The 16,367-nt window shown below is 51.4% G+C and overlaps 2 protein-coding genes across 2 annotated transcripts in view; one reads left to right on the top strand and one right to left on the bottom strand.

The window, feature by feature from the left end:
- Positions 1–228: 228 nt before the first annotated feature.
- Positions 229–12,635, top strand: PSMC1 (proteasome 26S subunit, ATPase 1). Its single transcript, XM_008051402.2, has 11 exons — positions 229–274; positions 2,801–2,854; positions 3,408–3,504; positions 5,030–5,154; positions 5,370–5,555; positions 5,740–5,868; positions 7,042–7,138; positions 8,887–9,076; positions 9,973–10,124; positions 10,739–10,893; positions 12,280–12,635. The coding sequence occupies exons 1-11, from the start codon at positions 272–274 to the stop codon at positions 12,412–12,414; spliced, it is 1,323 nt and encodes a 440-aa protein (XP_008049593.1). The 5' UTR covers positions 229–271; the 3' UTR covers positions 12,415–12,635.
- Positions 12,636–14,655: 2,020 nt separating this feature from the next.
- Positions 14,656–16,367, bottom strand: part of NRDE2 (NRDE-2, necessary for RNA interference, domain containing) — a 45,700-nt gene continuing 43,988 nt past the window's right edge. Inside the window, exons 13-14 of the mRNA XM_021709305.1 lie at positions 16,079–16,150; positions 14,656–15,516 (exon numbers count right to left, since the gene is read on the bottom strand). Of these exons, the coding sequence (XP_021564980.1) occupies positions 15,391–15,516; positions 16,079–16,150 (198 nt within the window). The 3' untranslated portion in view covers positions 14,656–15,390. The remainder of the gene's footprint in view (positions 15,517–16,078; positions 16,151–16,367) is intronic.

The raw sequence follows: 16,367 nt of genomic DNA, 5'->3' as shown, positions 1-16,367 counted from the left end.
CTCACCTCAGCCTCCCAAAGCGCTGGGATTACAGGCTGAGCCACCGAGCCCGGCTTCAAATTGCTTTTCAAATACAGTATTTCTAAATCCACGTCGTGCTGATAAACTGCTTCTGCCCCCAACCCACCCGTATAAGCCCTTGGCGCGCAACTCGGTCCGTGAGGTGTTTGAGTCCTACGGCTTCCCGTAGCATGGATGGGCAACTTCCGCCCCGAAGGCTCGTTGCGACGGATGCACTTCCGGCAGTGGCAGGTCGAACGGCCGAGGCAAAATGGTGAGTGACTCAGGGTTTCTGTCGGCTGATGGTCGCGGCGGCCCCGGGGAGAGAACGAAGCAGCCGCGGGAGGAGCTCGGCCCCCTGTCTTCGCCTCCTCCTGCCAGTCCGGCCTTCTCGGAGGCCCCGCGGGCCGGGCAGGAGCCGTGAGCGAAGGACCCGTGACCCGGGGGGCGGGTCGCGGGTCTGCGGACCCCGTGGGCCATCCCCGCGGGCTCCTCCTTGAGTCCCCGGGACCAGGGCTGCCTGGGCCAGGAGGGCGGGGGTCGTGCTGGAGGAGGGCGGGGCGTTGCCGCCGGTGAGGATTGGAGTTGGGGGCCGTTCCGGGTGGGGGCGTTTGCGGAGGCCGACGCTGCTGCGGCCGGCGGAGCACTGGGGGATGTCCGGGGGCCTCGTAGTGAGCACGGCCGGCTTTTGTTCAGGAGCTCCTCATCGGGGGCTCCTCGAGACCCGCCTTTGGGGTGGGGGCAGGGGGGCTCCTGCAGGTTCCGAGAACTCGGATGCGAGGCCCCTGCCTTCGCGCAGCTTCCATCGGAGCTGGGGCCAGGCCGTCCTGGAAACGGGCGGCACGGTTGCGGGAAGCCTCGTTAGGGGAGGTGGACGGGACCGACGGCTGTGACGGGGCGACGAGGGGGCAGCTGGAGCAGAGACCCCCACCGAGGGGGGAGCCCCACCGCGGTCGGCCGGACGCGGGGTGCCCTAGCTGGTGCCGGGTTCTCTCCCGCTTGTCATCATCCTCATCGGAGCGGTTGTGCTGGGACAAACCCCGTCGTCTCTCCTGGGGCGGCAGAGAGACACCTGGGCTCCGGGTCTAGCAGGCCTGGTTGACCCCGAGCTCCGTCTCTGAGGAGCTGGGTGGCAGGAAGCAAGTCAGGAGCGGCTCTGGGCCTCGCTTTCCTTGAGTGAGCACGGGGTAACGAGGGGACAGCCTCACTGTGTGGCAAGAATGAAGTGAGGTCACGCCCCTGACTGGCACACCATCGGGGTGCAGTCGCTGTACTTGTTATGAGCCTGAGACACGTGTACACATGGGACTCCTTCAGGACAGTGACCTCCACTATAGTGGGACCATGATGAGAAAGGCAGGAGGGCCTGGAAAGGGGCCAGGGCCAGGCATGCCCAACAGGATGTGCTGCAGTGCTGGAGAGCCATGGAGGGGCTTTGAGGAGCATTAAGGATTGGCGGCCTGCAGTGGAAAGCAACAACAGCTGGATTGGTGAGCGGAGAAATGAACCAGGAGGCTCAGCTGGGAAGCCAGAGGCCAGAGAAAGATGGTGGTGGAGGGACGGCGAGGAGACAGCCTGTGAGCTTGGAAACTGGGTTGGTGTTCAAACCCTGGCCTGTTGTCACCTGATGTTGGTGAGAGCTGCCTTGGCCAAGCCCACACTCCAGGTTGCATCTTGTCTCCAGCCTGCTTTACAGTAAGTCAGTTGGCTCAAGAGGTGAGCTGGTCCCTGAGGCCACACAGCCTGGTGATCAGGAGCCACGGCTCAAGACTGGCTTCAGCTGGCCCCCCAGCCCACGCACCCAGCCTGGTGCAGCTCCTTGCTGTCACTTTGTGGAGTGAGACATTGAGGGAACCTCCATCTAGGCAGAGCTGGGTGGCGGGAAAGTCTCCAGCCAGCGGCTGCCCAGGCCACGCTCCTTGGGAGGTGCCAGTCACTGGGAGGCTGGGACAGCCACTTCATGCAGCAGATTCTGTGACCTCAGCTCTCAGCCTTGTTGCCTGTTTCAGGGGAAGTCTGTCAACCTTCCTTCTGGTCAACCACTCGTCCTGGTAATGAGACTGCTGGTGATTAGTCTAGCGGTGCCTGCATGGAGGTGATGTGAGGGCTCAGCAGGGCCTTCCAGCCTGGCCCGGACAGTCACTCATCCTCACGTCTGCAGCACCTCCATTCCTGAGATGTTGCTCTTGTTAAGCATCGTCCCATAACTGGAGGGTCTTTTTTAAAACGAGAAATCCCACTGAGTTTACTAATGTGCTAAGTTCTTAACTCCTTAAGGTGATGCCACTTTTCAGATGGAAAAGCAAGACCAGAGCCCCAAGTGTTAGAAGTAGAAGGTAGATGAGATGCTATTGAAAGGAAAGTCTCCTGTCCTGGGTCTTGGTGTGAACGGAGTAAGGGGTAAGCAGTTGGTAAACAATTGCTGAATGTGTACATGGATGAACTTTCGTAGCCTGATTTTATGCCAGATACTCTGACTGTCTGGTCATTTATATCAAAAGGCGCTGCATATTTTCCCCTCAAGAGGGTTGGTCTTAAGCTCGTACCCTCACTAGTTATATCTGCTTCTCAGTGAACTTGTTCCTGACCCTAACTTGTTCCATAGTGCACTATACACTTTTCAGGGAAAAAGAGATTGACCACACAAATGCACACACTGACTGTCAGGGATATGTTGGGTTCAGAAATGTCCAAATGAGGGCAAGTGTTGGGGTTTTAGAATCCTAGGACAGTGAGAAGGATGTCCTTTGGAAGTGATCATCCTCTGAATTTACTTCTGTGTCTGATTTTTTTCCCCCAGGGTCAAAGTCAGAGTGGTGGTCATGGTCCTGGAAGTGGCAAGAAGGATGACAAGGTAAGTAAGAAGCCAGATGTCCTGTGACAGGAACAACTGTGGAAATGTCCCGGATCTCAGCTGAGAAGTTCTGTGGGGATTCAGGATTTTTAAAAAAGAAAAAGATCTAGCAGTTTTTAAACTGGCCTGTCCTGTAGATACAGCACCTTTTTCATGTAGTAGAAAGATGACTGACCTAACCATTAAATATGTAGATGTAGTAACACTACAGAAGAGTTAAAGCAAATTGCCAATAAGTTTGGTGTTTCATATCCTGAGGTGTGAAGAACTGTCTCAGATTACTCAAACTTTTGGCACATAATTCAACTCTGGCCTCTCTAATCCTTATTAGAATACTATGACTCACTGTCACTTATGTGCATGGTAAAAAGATTATATTCACTTGTTAATTGCACGAATATGAAACTTAGTCTTTTTTAAAAGGACAGTTTTTTAAATAGCATCCTAAAAGATACATGAAGTTGTAACGTCTGAATATAGATGATGGTGAGGCAGAAATGTATGTTTCAATATGATTTTCGTGTGATTTTTCCCTACTGTTTTAAAACCCAAGGATAAGAAGAAGAAATATGAACCTCCTGTACCAACTCGAGTGGGGAAAAAGAAGAAGAAGACAAAGGGACCTGATGCGGCCAGCAAACTGCCTCTGGGTAATGACACGGTTTCCCCTACTGTCTTTCCAGCTCTGGGGAGTCTATCTCTGTGTCGGTGACTGAGCTCCAGCCCTGTGACTGTCACCTTGTTTGTTCCACCTGCCTCTTAAGCATGGTGTTCCTCTAGGTGGCACACAGGTTACCCTTTGTTTCAAAATACAGTGGTATACGAGTGTGTCATATTAAGAATAGTCAGCCCTTCTAGTGTATCAGAAGGGTAGTTGTAGATGACAAAACCTAGGTTGAGCTTGAGTAACTCAGAAACATGCTTATTTCATGAAATGAAATGCCACTGTTCTGAAATTCAAATTATGCAGTCTCTCAAAATTTTTCAGTGGTGCCGAACATAGAATAAAACTCAAACCAGGTGGCCTAGCCCGCCTGCTGCTCCATCCTTGGCCCTGCTGCTCCTCTGCTCACCTCCTACTGCCTGCTGTGTACGCAGACCCTTCTGCCTGATGGGGCCTCTGCCCTTGCCCTCCCTGTGCCTCCAGTATCCTCCCCTGTCTTCTCATGGTTGTCTGCTTCTCATCCCTTCTGGCCTCAGCTCAAATGCCCCCCGCCCCATCTATAAATGTCCCTCCCTGCTTAGTGGGAAAAGCCAAGAAGAAATACCTAAGCTCATTTTAAAAATATTGCTCAGTTAAGAATGCAGGGAATCAGGCAGTAAAGCCACCCATTGACTTCCCGTAGTGAATCGATATGGCATTGGTACAGAAAGACAGCAGGTCACCAGAAGACAGAAAGTCCAAAACAGGCTACGTGGACATGCCAGTTATGTGGAGAACAGAATGGTCATTTAATATAAATAGCATTTTTCACCTTTTTTTTTGTCCAGAGAAAGTGAAATTAGGTCCCTTGCCTCTGGCCAAATGAATTACAGATAAACATGTCTAAATAAATAAATGAAAACTCAGAAGTATATTTAACCCAGGAAAGAAGCATTTTTTAGTAAGTCAGGAAACCCGAAACCATAAAATAAAAGGTTAACACATTTGTTCTTATAAACAGTAAAAGTATTGTATGGCTTGAGTCTTCACAGCAAAAGCAAAAGAAACAATTAAGTGTGGAAAAAATATCTGCCCTATATGTGACAGAAAGGGTTAAATTCCTGATATTTCAAAATTCTACAAACAGTTGTGAATGTAGATAACTGGCAGACACCAGCAAACACTGACTGAGCAACATGTTACTTTTTATTAGTACCTGTGGGAAGAAATAGACCAGACAGCAGTGTTTTGGGACAGTCAGTGCTTTTTCCTCTCTGAATATACCGATTGTTCACTGGCTTATGTCATTTTGGACTGGCTGTTTGGTCATAGAATTTGCCCTGTCTTCAGATGCTCAGAGTGGCCACATTGCCCTTTCCATAGTGGCACCTACCTCACTTGGGGACTTTTATCAAACTTTGAATTTTTCAGAGTTCATCCATTAAAATGAGCTTATTTTAAAATCTTAATATTTTTCCTCAACTGCAAATTTCAAGCTCCAAGTACAATAAAACTTTATATTTCAATTACAGTGACACCTCATACTCAGTGCCGGTTAAAATTATTGAAGTTAGAGAGAATTAAAGACTATCTTCTCATGGAGGAAGAATTCATTAGAAATCAGGAACAGATGAAACCATTAGAAGAAAAGCAGGAGGTAAGTTGAAAAATTATAATTTTCTTTTTTACAAATTGAATTCTCCTTAGAACTTAAACCCATCATCAAGCGAATAAGGTTCGGTGGCTGCACCCATCCAGGCCTTCTGAGCTTCCAAGCGTTGCTGCTTTTTATAAGTCTAGTGAACCAACCATCAGGGTCATCTTACTTTTTAGGTCCAATTTGCTTTTTCTTCTCAATGTTTTCTTACATAGGAAGAAAGATCAAAAGTGGATGATCTGAGGGGGACCCCGATGTCAGTCGGAACCTTGGAAGAGATCATTGATGACAATCATGCCATCGTGTCAACGTCTGTGGGCTCCGAACACTATGTTAGTATTCTTTCATTTGTAGACAAGGATCTTCTGGAGCCAGGCTGCTCAGTCCTCCTCAACCACAAGGTGAGATCACTGTGTCTAAGAAAGCCCAGGGGAGTGCCTTCTCCTTCCTCTCCCCATCTGTCTGCCCCATGGAAGTGGATTGCCAGAGCACTCCGGGGAGACAGAGGCCTTGGCTGGTGTTGCTTTGCTGTATACAGACTGCAAGAGCCGCACACTCCTTGGTAAAGCTGGTGTTCCCTGCCAGGTGCATGCTGTGATAGGGGTGCTGATGGATGACACGGACCCCCTGGTCACAGTGATGAAGGTAGAGAAGGCCCCCCAGGAGACCTATGCCGATATCGGGGGGCTGGACAACCAGATCCAGGAAATTAAGGTATGATGGAACCATCTTGGGGTTTTTAGACTTTTGGTTTCTCCTGCTGTCTGTTGAGCGCCCTTTGAGTTGTTTTCCATGTTTGTTTTATTTATCAGACCAGTAACAGAGTCAGAACTTGCCAGTTGTGGGATTCTGTATTGGTTAACTCTGACTTAGGTGACAGAAAGCACTGTCGGTTGTATAGTGGTTCCCGCAGTGGCTGCAGCCCCATCCTTCTCATGCATGATGTTCCATGAGTCGTCTGGGTGGATCCATGGTGTTTCCCATTGCACTGACTTCAGCTGTGTGTATCTGGAAACCTCAAGTATTTCTGGAGGTAGCATGTGCACCTGCCATACTCACAGAGCGGTGGGTCTAGAACATGTTCCCAGCCCCTACAGGGGCCCTGTGGTTGCAGGGGATGTGTCATTGAAGATGGCTGTAGGCCATTCACAGGGAAGTCACACAAAGCTCCCACAGATGCCGCTGGCAACCTGGGAACACCATGGAGTCCTCCTCAGTCCTCCTGGAGTTCAGGAGTCCTCCTCCGTCCTGTCTGGAGCTTAACTGAAAAGGGGGAATTGGGTGGTCCTAAGGCTCTTGCTCAGAGAGCTCAAACATTGCTTAAGGCTGGCTTCCCTGGAAAGTGAAAGGTAGCCGGGCTCAGTGGCTCAGCCTGTAATCCCAGCGCTTTGGGAGGCTGAGGTGAGTGGACTGCCTGAACCCACGGGTTCGAGACCCGCCTGGGCAACTTGGTGAGACCTCATCTCTACAATAAGTCAAAAACTAGCCGGGCGTGGTAGCGTGCGCCTGTAGTTCCAGCTGCTTGGAAGACTGAGGCGGAAGGATCGCCGGAGCCCAGCAGATCGAGGCTACAGTGGCCTGGAGCGGCCACTGCACTCTATTCTGGGCGACAGAGTGAGACTCCGACTAAAAAAAAAAAAAGAAAGTAAAAGGTTAGGTTCAATTAGGGAGAGGGCTAGGTACAGGGAGTTTGGGTAGGACCGGTGTCCTGGTCAGGGTCATCGTTGCTCATGGAGTCAAGCACACTGTCTCCAAGGGAGGGGGAGGGTGTCAGATTTTTTGCTTATTTTTGTTGCAAGCAGGATATTCTCATGATGCCAGTTAATAGATCTGCTGGTAACTTGGGAAGAAAGCCTTTCATCCTGACTATTTGCTTGTTTCCTGTAGGAATCTGTGGAGCTTCCTCTCACTCACCCTGAGTATTATGAAGAGATGGGAATCAAGCCCCCCAAGGGGGTCATCCTCTACGGCCCGCCTGGCACAGGTATGCTGTATGTGACCCCTCCCAGGCCTGCACTCATCTCCTGCACAGCAGCACCAGCAGCTGTCTTTACAAACTATCGAGTGAGGATACCACAGCCCTTAGTCTAATTCAAGGATGCTCAAACTGGGCTGTGCATTGGGATCCCCTGGAGAGCTTTAACAGCTAGTGATGCCTAGTCCTCCCCAGAGGTGCTGCTTCATTCATGGAGTCTGGCTAGGCCTCTGCACCATGCTGTAGAATGGCTGCTTTAGAGTCTGTCCTGTGGTGTTCAGATCAGGTTCATCGCCCTGGTCATTGGCAGGGGATGAATAGATAGTGGATGAATAACGAATGGCGATAAAGCCCATGTGGTTCATGATGCAATAAGCTGTAGAACCTGGGACTTGGAGCTCATTGCTGTGCAGATTCCAAAAGAAAAGCTGTCGTTTGCTTGAAAGATTCAAAATTATTTCTAAGAGGATCTGTGCTAAGGGGTGCCCACGTGTCCCCAGGGTGTGGGGCTAGAAGCAGTCTTACAGCTCAGGACATCCCCCTGAGAGGCCGTGACTGGCCCAAGGCCCCTGCAGCTCTGGAATCTGAGCAAGTAACAACAGGCTAGAACTGGACCAGGCCTCCTGATCTTTAGTCACAGGTCTTCTGGGGTACAGGGCAGGCAGGTCCATTGGGGAGAGTAGGATACTTGTCTCAGGACCCTCTGGTTATCGAAGCAGCCCAGCAGCTAGACCTGGCTCCTTGGGACTGTAAGATCCATCCACTTAGGGCCTTTTTGTCTTCTGTTCACCAACCCTTATTGGTGCTTTCAGGGAGCAGTCCAGCCTGTGCCCCTGCCACTCTGCTTGTCCCACCGAAGGGAACATCACTGCCTCATGCTGCAGAGCTTGGCTTCCTGTCATCTTTCCCACCCCATGCAGTCTCTGTGACACTCACCAGCCTCCTCCTCCTCCCTTCTTCCCTGCTGGTCGGGGCTGCCAGCCTTGTTTCAAGCTGCCTGTGTCCTGAGGATCCTCCCCAGCCCTTGCCCACGTCCTTACTTGCCACCAGAGGGGCCCAGGTCTTCCAGCTTAAAATTCTCAGATTGGGCGCTCTCTGCCTACTCACTTTGGACCTGAAAGAAGTTTTGGGACAGTATTGGAGATGCTGTTTGAGCTCTTCCCTGAGATTGGTGACCCTTGGAAGGTCACACACAGGCAGCTGCCACTTGGGAGCTCCATCAAGAGCTAACCAAGCCAGCAGCAAGCCCACTGGCAGCTCCTCTTTTGGATGCCAGGCTGCGGGAACCCTTCCTGTATCTTTTCCAGGCCAAACCAAGAGCTCTCAGACTTTTCCCATCACTGATCATTTTGCAGGAGTTTAGTTTGGTTCTCCAACCCTGGGTTGGGGGAGTCAGGTTTATACATACAGTTTTGAAGAGGCCCAAGAAAGGCTCACCCAGAGGGGAAGATGAGTCTAGTTTGCAGTTCTTCAGGAAAAGCTTGGGCCACGGTTTGCAAATAACCAAGTAAAAATTATTTTCTGATATTATGATGAATTTAGGAAAATAGTTCAAAATAACTACAACATGTTAGTAGAGTTTTCTTTTTCCTCTTATCTACTCAGGAGAACAGAATGTCAAGGCCCCTGAGTAGTGCATGTCTGTCATCCCTGGGGCCTTCCCGTTTTTTCATGTTCATTTAAAGTGGTAATGACATTTTTTAAGTTAAACAGCACTTGAGGGTTTTTTTAATCTTTTTTTTTTTTTCCTGACATAGGTAAAACCTTGTTAGCCAAAGCAGTAGCAAACCAAACCTCAGCCACTTTCTTGAGAGTGGTTGGCTCTGAACTTATTCAGAAATACTTGGGTGATGGACCCAAGCTTGTACGGGAATTGTTTCGAGTTGCTGAAGAACATGCACCTTCCATCGTGTTTATTGATGAAATTGATGCCATCGGGACAAAAAGGTAGACTTTGTCACACCTGTTTTGTGTTGTTTGGAGGCAGCACCATGTAGCTGTTCTCTGAGAATGAACGGTCTCTGGGCTCTGCCTGACCTTCTTGCTGGGCCTGGCCCTCCAGGGGCACCTCAGGTTCTGCCCTTCAGGTAACAGCTGCCCAGGAGCTGTGCGTGTCTGGAGATTAGTCAGTCATGAAGAACCATGTCTTGAGCTCTTACCATGAGCCAGGACCATCTTGGGCCCTGGGGACTCAGCTGTGAGCATGATAGTCTCTGCCCTCGAAGAGCTCATAGTCAGGCTGAGGGATCAGACACCCAACACTGGAGTCAGAACAAGAGATACAATTTCAGTGCTATAAGGAAAGGTGATCTGTGACTTGGCTGATGGAGGGGTATTGTAGTCCGTTTGGTGCTGCTCTAACAAAATGCCACAGGTGGGGTGATTATCATAAAAAACAGAAACATCTTCCTCACAGTTCTAGAGGCTGGAAAGACCAAGATGGAGCCTGGGACTGGCGTCCGGTGAGGGCTGCTGTCGCTTCCAAGATGGCAGCTTGTTCTCCAGAGGGGACAGAGGCTGTGTCCTCAGATGGCAGAAGAGCAAAAAGGGCCTGAGCTATTTCCCTCCAGCCCTTCTATAAGGCACAAATCTCTGCCTTATAAGGCCCTTTCTATGACTTTCTCTTTCCAAAAGGCCCCACCTCTTAATACCATCACAGTGGGGATTAAACACAGAAGTTTGGAGGGCACACACTGATACAGCAGGGGTGACTTTTCTTTTCTCTCGAATAATTGAGTGACAATTAGGTTGAGGAAGAATGACCCGTCCTGATAAATCTTTGCTGTAACTCCCCTGTAGCAGGACATCAGCAGGGTCATCATTTCTTCTCTTCTCTTCCAAAGATACGACTCAAACTCAGGAGGGGAAAGAGAGATTCAGAGGACAATGCTGGAGCTGCTGAACCAGCTGGATGGGTTTGACTCGAGGGGAGATGTGAAGGTGATCATGGCGACAAACCGGATAGAAACTCTGGACCCAGCACTCATCAGACCAGGTTGAGTTGCTGCTGTTCATGGAGTACTAACCTGCTTACCTCTATTTGAATTTTAACATGTGCTCTGGGAGACTAAATGATACACAGAAAGGCAGATCCTGTAGTGACACTTAGAATAACTTACCCAAGTCAGGTTCCCTAGGTGAGAGCCGAAAAATGTGATACAGGCTGTGCACCTGGCCCTTTGAATGCCAGTCGTACGTCTTGACCTTTTCTTCCAGAATGTTCCCTTTCACCTCAAGAATTTGCTGCTTCCTAAAGCAGTGATTCCTGTGATAGCGAGGATTAATTCCTTACATCAGGTGGTGTCAGAAGTGGCAGTCAATTGTGTGTTGTCCTTTATGATGCTTCTAGCAAGGTGGATCTGTCATTTTTCATGAAAGACACTTCAGGAATTGCTCCTTTCATTTATTTCTGAAGGTGCCAGGGCAGAGAGGATTTCTTTTAAATGGGGTGAGTTCAAATGTAGAAATGTCCAGGCTACAAAAATGAATGTTGACTTTTAAGGGATACTCTGTCCGACTGCAACTGCATGTGTAGGAAGCTGGGCTGAGGTCTCCTGAGCCAGAGTAAGCTGGCCTGGAAGGGGGAGTGATAAAGATTTTTGCTTGTAGGCCGCATTGACAGGAAGATCGAGTTCCCCCTGCCCGACGAAAAGACCAAGAAGCGCATCTTTCAGATTCACACAAGCAGGATGACGCTGGCTGATGATGTGACCCTGGATGACTTGATCATGGCTAAAGATGACCTCTCTGGTGCTGACATCAAGGTAAGAACCAGGGCCAGGTCAGCACTTTCTGGAAACGTGGCCCATTAGTCAGGAGGGACAGCATGCCTTTGAGGTGGTAGTTAGCCTGGATATGGGGCGTCTGCATGTTAACATGGTCAGCGTCATGCTGGTTCACCATGACATCCAGGTGGTAGATGCACTTGTCATTTGAAGTTACTTTTAATGCCTCATTTATGAATTAACCACCTGTAGCCACAGCTACAAGGACGTGTAGCCATAGCCACAAGGATATGTAGCCACAAAGGTGAGTCACTGGCACTGAGCTCACCTCCTTCTCCGCAGACCCAGCTGACTTCCTCAGGTGTGTCAGACATAGCTGCTCAGTTCTGGGTCGGGGGAGAGTGTCTGTTGGGGAACTTACCCCACATCTGCGTGGGGACCATCCCTACTGCATTCTTGTTCCCAGTGTAGCCCTGGTAGGTTGTACCTGATTGTGCCACTTAGTATGAGTATGCATGAGTTAGAACACTGCCTCTTAGCTAACCAGTGTGTATCAGCGCCTGGTGGCATTGGATATGAGTGTGACCTGCTGGCCTTGGGAAGATCTAGGCTTCACCTGGGCATAAGTGCCATGGTTAGGTGGGGACGGCATGTGCAGGGCTTTTCCCAGCTGGTGCCTGCTCCAAGCCCAACAGATCACTACAGCAGTCCCGGAGAACTAGTCAGTGCCTCAGTTGATGAGGAAAACTATCGTTTAAAAATTGAAGTTATTTAAAGTTATTACAGCAGTTTTAACAGTTTGTCCATTTGCTTTCACTTTTTCATACATGACACACTTGTGGACTTTTCTATTGAACTACTTGGAGTAAATGCCCTGACGGCCATAACCAAACACAAGTTTCTGTGCAGAATTAAGTGTGCTTTAATCACATCATCTTGCATGAATTTTTTTTTTTGGCAAGTAGCATTGAGAAAATAAATACATTAGAATACTGTACTGCAGTTTATAGTATCTAACCAGAAGACATGTTTTCTTACAATATAATCTTTCAGTTGCCTCTGAATTTCAGGTATAATTCCTCTGTCTCTTAGGAGTTCTGGTCCCTTAACAAAAGCAGAGCTGTAAGAATTCACAGCCAACCAAGCCACACAGCCTGCGCTGAGGCTGGAACCTGCAGCCTTGGTCCTAGGCCCGTTCCTTTTGGGTGTAGTTACTCACATGTTTAAGCCACCTCAGACCCCTTCAGAAAATAACGAGGATGCTTAAAACATTTTTAAAATGTAGTCTTTTCTCGAATGAACAATTCGTGTTTGGTCTGGGTGTCTTGTGCCTTATTTCAAAGTGGCCCTTTCAGAGCTCGTTAGAATAGAATCATGGCCCTCCCCACCTCCCCCCACCACCTGAACCTGTGTTCTTTCTTCCAGGCGATCTGTACAGAGGCTGGTCTCATGGCCTTGAGAGAGCGTAGAATGAAAGTCACAAATGAAGACTTCAAGAAATCTAAAGAAAACGTTCTTTACAAAAAGCAAGAAGGCACCCCCGAGGGGCTTTATCTCTAGTGAGCCACAGTGACCACCAGGAAGGTGGGCGGGTGTTCTCCTGACCATGAGCAGGCAGAGGCCATGGAAGGCACCCAGAGGAATCCGGTGTTGCAGTTGATCTGTGTTACAAAGCGCCCCGTGTCTCTGGAGTGTGGGGCACAATGTGCCCACTGGGCGAGCTCTGTCTGTGGGCCCTGTGCGACACTCTGTGCCCAATAAAGCTTTCACACAGTCCTGTTTCTGGAGTCTCCACACCCATAGCTCAGCAGGGTGGCCCAGTCGGCTATAGGGAAGATTCTGGGCAGGACGTCTCGGGCCAGCAATCATGGGAGTACAGAGGAGGGCAGGCTTCCATTGCTGCTGTCCCCACTGCCACCTCCGAAGCTGGCGGTTCAGCAGTGACAGGGTAATGACCAGAGCCCCGGCCAGCAGTCTCTGCTGCTTAGGTAACAGGCTGTGCTTGTGTGACTCACTTCCAAAGAGAAGGAAATGCAGCTGCTTTCTGGAAGTTCTTTGACCACGCTGCCATGCTAGGGTTCTTGGGGCAGGAAGTAAGTATTGGTATTCCTGGGACACTGGGGTTTCCTAAAAAAATCTTGGAAGACTGAGGCTGAAAAACCTCATGCCAGCCCTGCCTTCCCTTGTTCTTGGGCTCAGAAACCTCACCCCTCTCACAAGTTCAAAGATGTGTCAGGACTTCCCTTCCCCTCCCTTTCTCCAACTGTTTCCTTCACTCTGAAGAAATGGGTCCCAAGGCCACCGCAGGGCAGGTCGAGGCACATGACCCCTGGGTGGCCCGACACGGGTTGGGTGAGGAGGGTGTGCTAGTTTCCTCCCACCACTAACAAGCAGCTACAGACCCGGCTTAAACCAGCACAGCCTTGTCGCTGGTTCCATAGGTCAGAAGTCCAGCATGCGGCATGCCTGAAGTCTTGCATTAGCAGGACTTAGTTCCACCCATTGCCTGTCTGTGGGGTGTTGCTGGAACCCAGTGTCTTGCCCTCAAAGGCCACTCACACTCCCTGGTACAAGGCCCCTCCTTCGCCTCAGCCAGGAAGCCCTGGAATCCTGAGTCCCACCTTTCCTTTTGTCTGACTCTCTGGCTGACCTTCCTCTCCACTCAAGGACCCTTGAGATGACACGGCCCCCCAAAGCTGGGGTACTCTCCCTACTGCATGGTCTACAACCCTAGCTTCCATTTGTATAGTTCCTTTGCCATGGAATAGTCACAGGTTCCCAGGCTTAGCATGTGGACGCCTTTGGAGGCCAAGCCACCAACCACAAAGGTCATCCACAAGAGGGTGGCCCAGAACCAGGTGAGCACAGTGTACCCGTGGGAGCTGTGCGGGGGCATCCGTGTGGAGTGGCACAGCATGGGGACAAGTTAGGGGAAGTGCGTCTGGGTGTGGGAGCCCCGGGAGAGGAGGTGTGCGTGTGGGGGAGGGCCTGATGAGGCCGGGAGCCCACATGGGTGAGGGGGGCACCTGGGAGTGGGACATGGCAGAGGAAAGAGGCTGATTCATGCAGGGCAGTTGGGGAGGTAGACAGTGAGGATGGAGGGAGCCGGGGCTCTGCCTGAGGAGTGAGACAGGAGGAACCGTCCACCAAGAGCGCCCGAAACAGCAACCCCGGCTGCCGCGAGCACACCTGACGGGTTTTGCTGATTATCATTCTCCACTAAGAGGAGCTGGGGCTGACTCCAGGGACAGGCAGTTAAAGTGTAAGATAAACCTAGAACATGCAGGGCCAGAAAGCAGGAAATGCCCAAGGAATGGCGAAGCCACATCAAGGGGATACAGATGCCTGAAGGGACTCCTGCAGGCCAAATCTGGGACAGTCTGAGCACCAAAATAATAATGAGTGGGCACAGTGGCTTGCACCTGTCATCCCAGCACTTTAGGAGGTTGAAGCAGGAGGAATGCTTGAGCCCAGGAGTCCAAGACCAGCCTGAGCAACACAGCGAGACCTTGTCTCTACAAGAAAAAAAATTAGCCAGGCATGGTGGACAAGCCCGTAGTCCCAGCTACTTGGGAGACTAAGGCAGGAGGATCGCCTGGGCCCAGAAGGTTGAGGCTGCGGTGGCCGTGATTATGCCACTGCACTCAAGCCTGGGCAACGGAGTGAGACCCTGACCCAAAAAATAAAAAATCCCCAGAGAGAAACAATCCTCTTTGGTGCAGGAGCTCAGAGAAGGTAAGAATCTCTCCAGCAACACATTAATAGCATGACCTGGCACAAAGAATCTCTCCAGAAGCAGCATGTGGTCTGAATGTGGATACTTCTGTTTTATTCCATCACAGCCCTCAGAAACCAAACCAGAAGTGGCCAGTCCCAGTCTTTGTATCTCAGTGCCGGTGCACAAGAGACAAAAGAGTACCATGGGTATCTTCCACAGCGGCCAGTGGTGTCAGCAGGCCTGCAGAGGCCATTCACTGCCCAGACCCTCCCCATGAAAGATGCCTGGAACCACTTGAGAGCAGATTCCAACCCCGTGAGGTCAGCCGAGCCCCACACTCCCAGGCACGCTGCTGGCCCACAGATGCAGGCGTCACCCCACCAGGACTCTGGGGTGAGGAGCCACACCCACAACACAGGCCAGAACACAAAAGTCAAGTCACCCTCCACGATGCTGGTTTACACACCAGCAGGATCTTTCCGACAGACGAGCCTGGGAAGAGGCCCCAGGCCTGAGGGACCTAAGGTCTGAGGTAGGAGAGGGCAGGGCATGGCAGGACCACTGAGCACGCCCCTGAGGAGATGTGGTCACTGTGGGGCTGGGGCTGGCAGGGCTTGGGGAGCAGAAGGAACAAGATCGCACCCGCGCCTCAACCACATGGCTGTGACGATCACCTGCACGGCTTTCATCTGTGTCCATGTGTTCACATGTCTGGTATGTAGGACAGCTTCTGCATCACGTACACACCCCAGTGTGTGCACGCTGTGGTGTCTCTGGGAAGGCAGCCGGCAGTCCCTGGCCTTGCACCCTCAGCCCTGCTAGTCCTCCAGCAGCAGCTCCAGCTCCTCGGGTGGCAGGCGCACACGTAGCTCTTTCTCGGTCAGCAGGTCCAGGACCTCCTGCAGCTCATCCGGGAAGTACTCCACAGCATCCATGTACAGCACCTGAAAAGGCCCTGCCCATCAGCCATGGCCCAGCAGCCTGGAAAGCCCAGGAAGCAGCAGGATCCTTAGAGCCACCTCCAAGCCTGTGTCCCCCTGCTTGGGCCCCTCAACCTCAGGTCTGTTCAGGAAGGACGCAGAACCCACAGATGCCAGGCGGAGGCCAGAGCGCCCATGCAAGGCTGCCCTCCCAGGAGCAGGCCAGAGTGCTGGGGCTGTGCGGCCCAACGGGGGGACTTCCCAATGTGTGTCCTGACCTGGCTCTGCAAGCGTCAGGCATGGGCCTAGCTCTTGAGCATCTGGGCTGAACGAGGGGCAGATGCTGGGAAACCAGACACCCACAGGAGGTTCCTGGGGAGCACCGGCCCCAGGGATAGACAGGAGCCAGCGTCCACAAGGCTCTGACCCACGGGGCACAGCTGCCCTAGGGAAAGGCTCTGATGCACCCTGGGACAAGGAGCTGGCATCCAGAGCAGTGGTCCCAGGGCACAGCAGATGCTGGCTGCACAGAGGCCTTGCAGGACAGTCGTGGAAATCTGAAGACACCACCATCTGTGACGCTTACCTTGGCCCAGGGACAGCTCTGCAGTGCTTTGTAGAACACACCTTTGCTTCTTTCTTTATTTCCCAAGGATACCTGAGGGGATGGGAAAATACCAAACTGAGTCCTTGAGACAGATAACAGCAAAAGACACCCTGAGCAGAGCTGCCTGTGCTACATAGCTGCAGTGACCAGCCCATACGGCCCTGGCACCATCATTGGGTATGGGCAGGAAACCGAGGATGCTCTCAGGGCCATGGCCACGTCAGGGTCATCCCCCACACACGGCCGGAGTGTGGGTCCTGGACACCAT

Source organism: Carlito syrichta, unplaced genomic scaffold (assembly GCF_000164805.1).
Source record: "Carlito syrichta isolate Samal-C Ts95f unplaced genomic scaffold, Tarsius_syrichta-2.0.1 Scaffold171376, whole genome shotgun sequence".
In the NCBI taxonomy this organism is placed as follows: Eukaryota; Metazoa; Chordata; class Mammalia; order Primates; family Tarsiidae; genus Carlito; species Carlito syrichta.
Note: the sequence above shows the minus strand (reverse complement) of the source record. Positions and strands in the feature narration are given on the sequence as shown.

Bases quoted from the DNA above. Each gene is read 5' to 3' on its own strand.
- PSMC1 (XM_008051402.2), top strand. The intron at 3,505-5,029 runs GTAATGACACGG...TTTCAATTACAG, and splicing joins GGCCAGCAAACTGCCTCTGG to TGACACCTCATACTCAGTGC. The intron at 10,894-12,279 runs GTAAGAACCAGG...TCTTTCTTCCAG, and splicing joins TCTCTGGTGCTGACATCAAG to GCGATCTGTACAGAGGCTGG.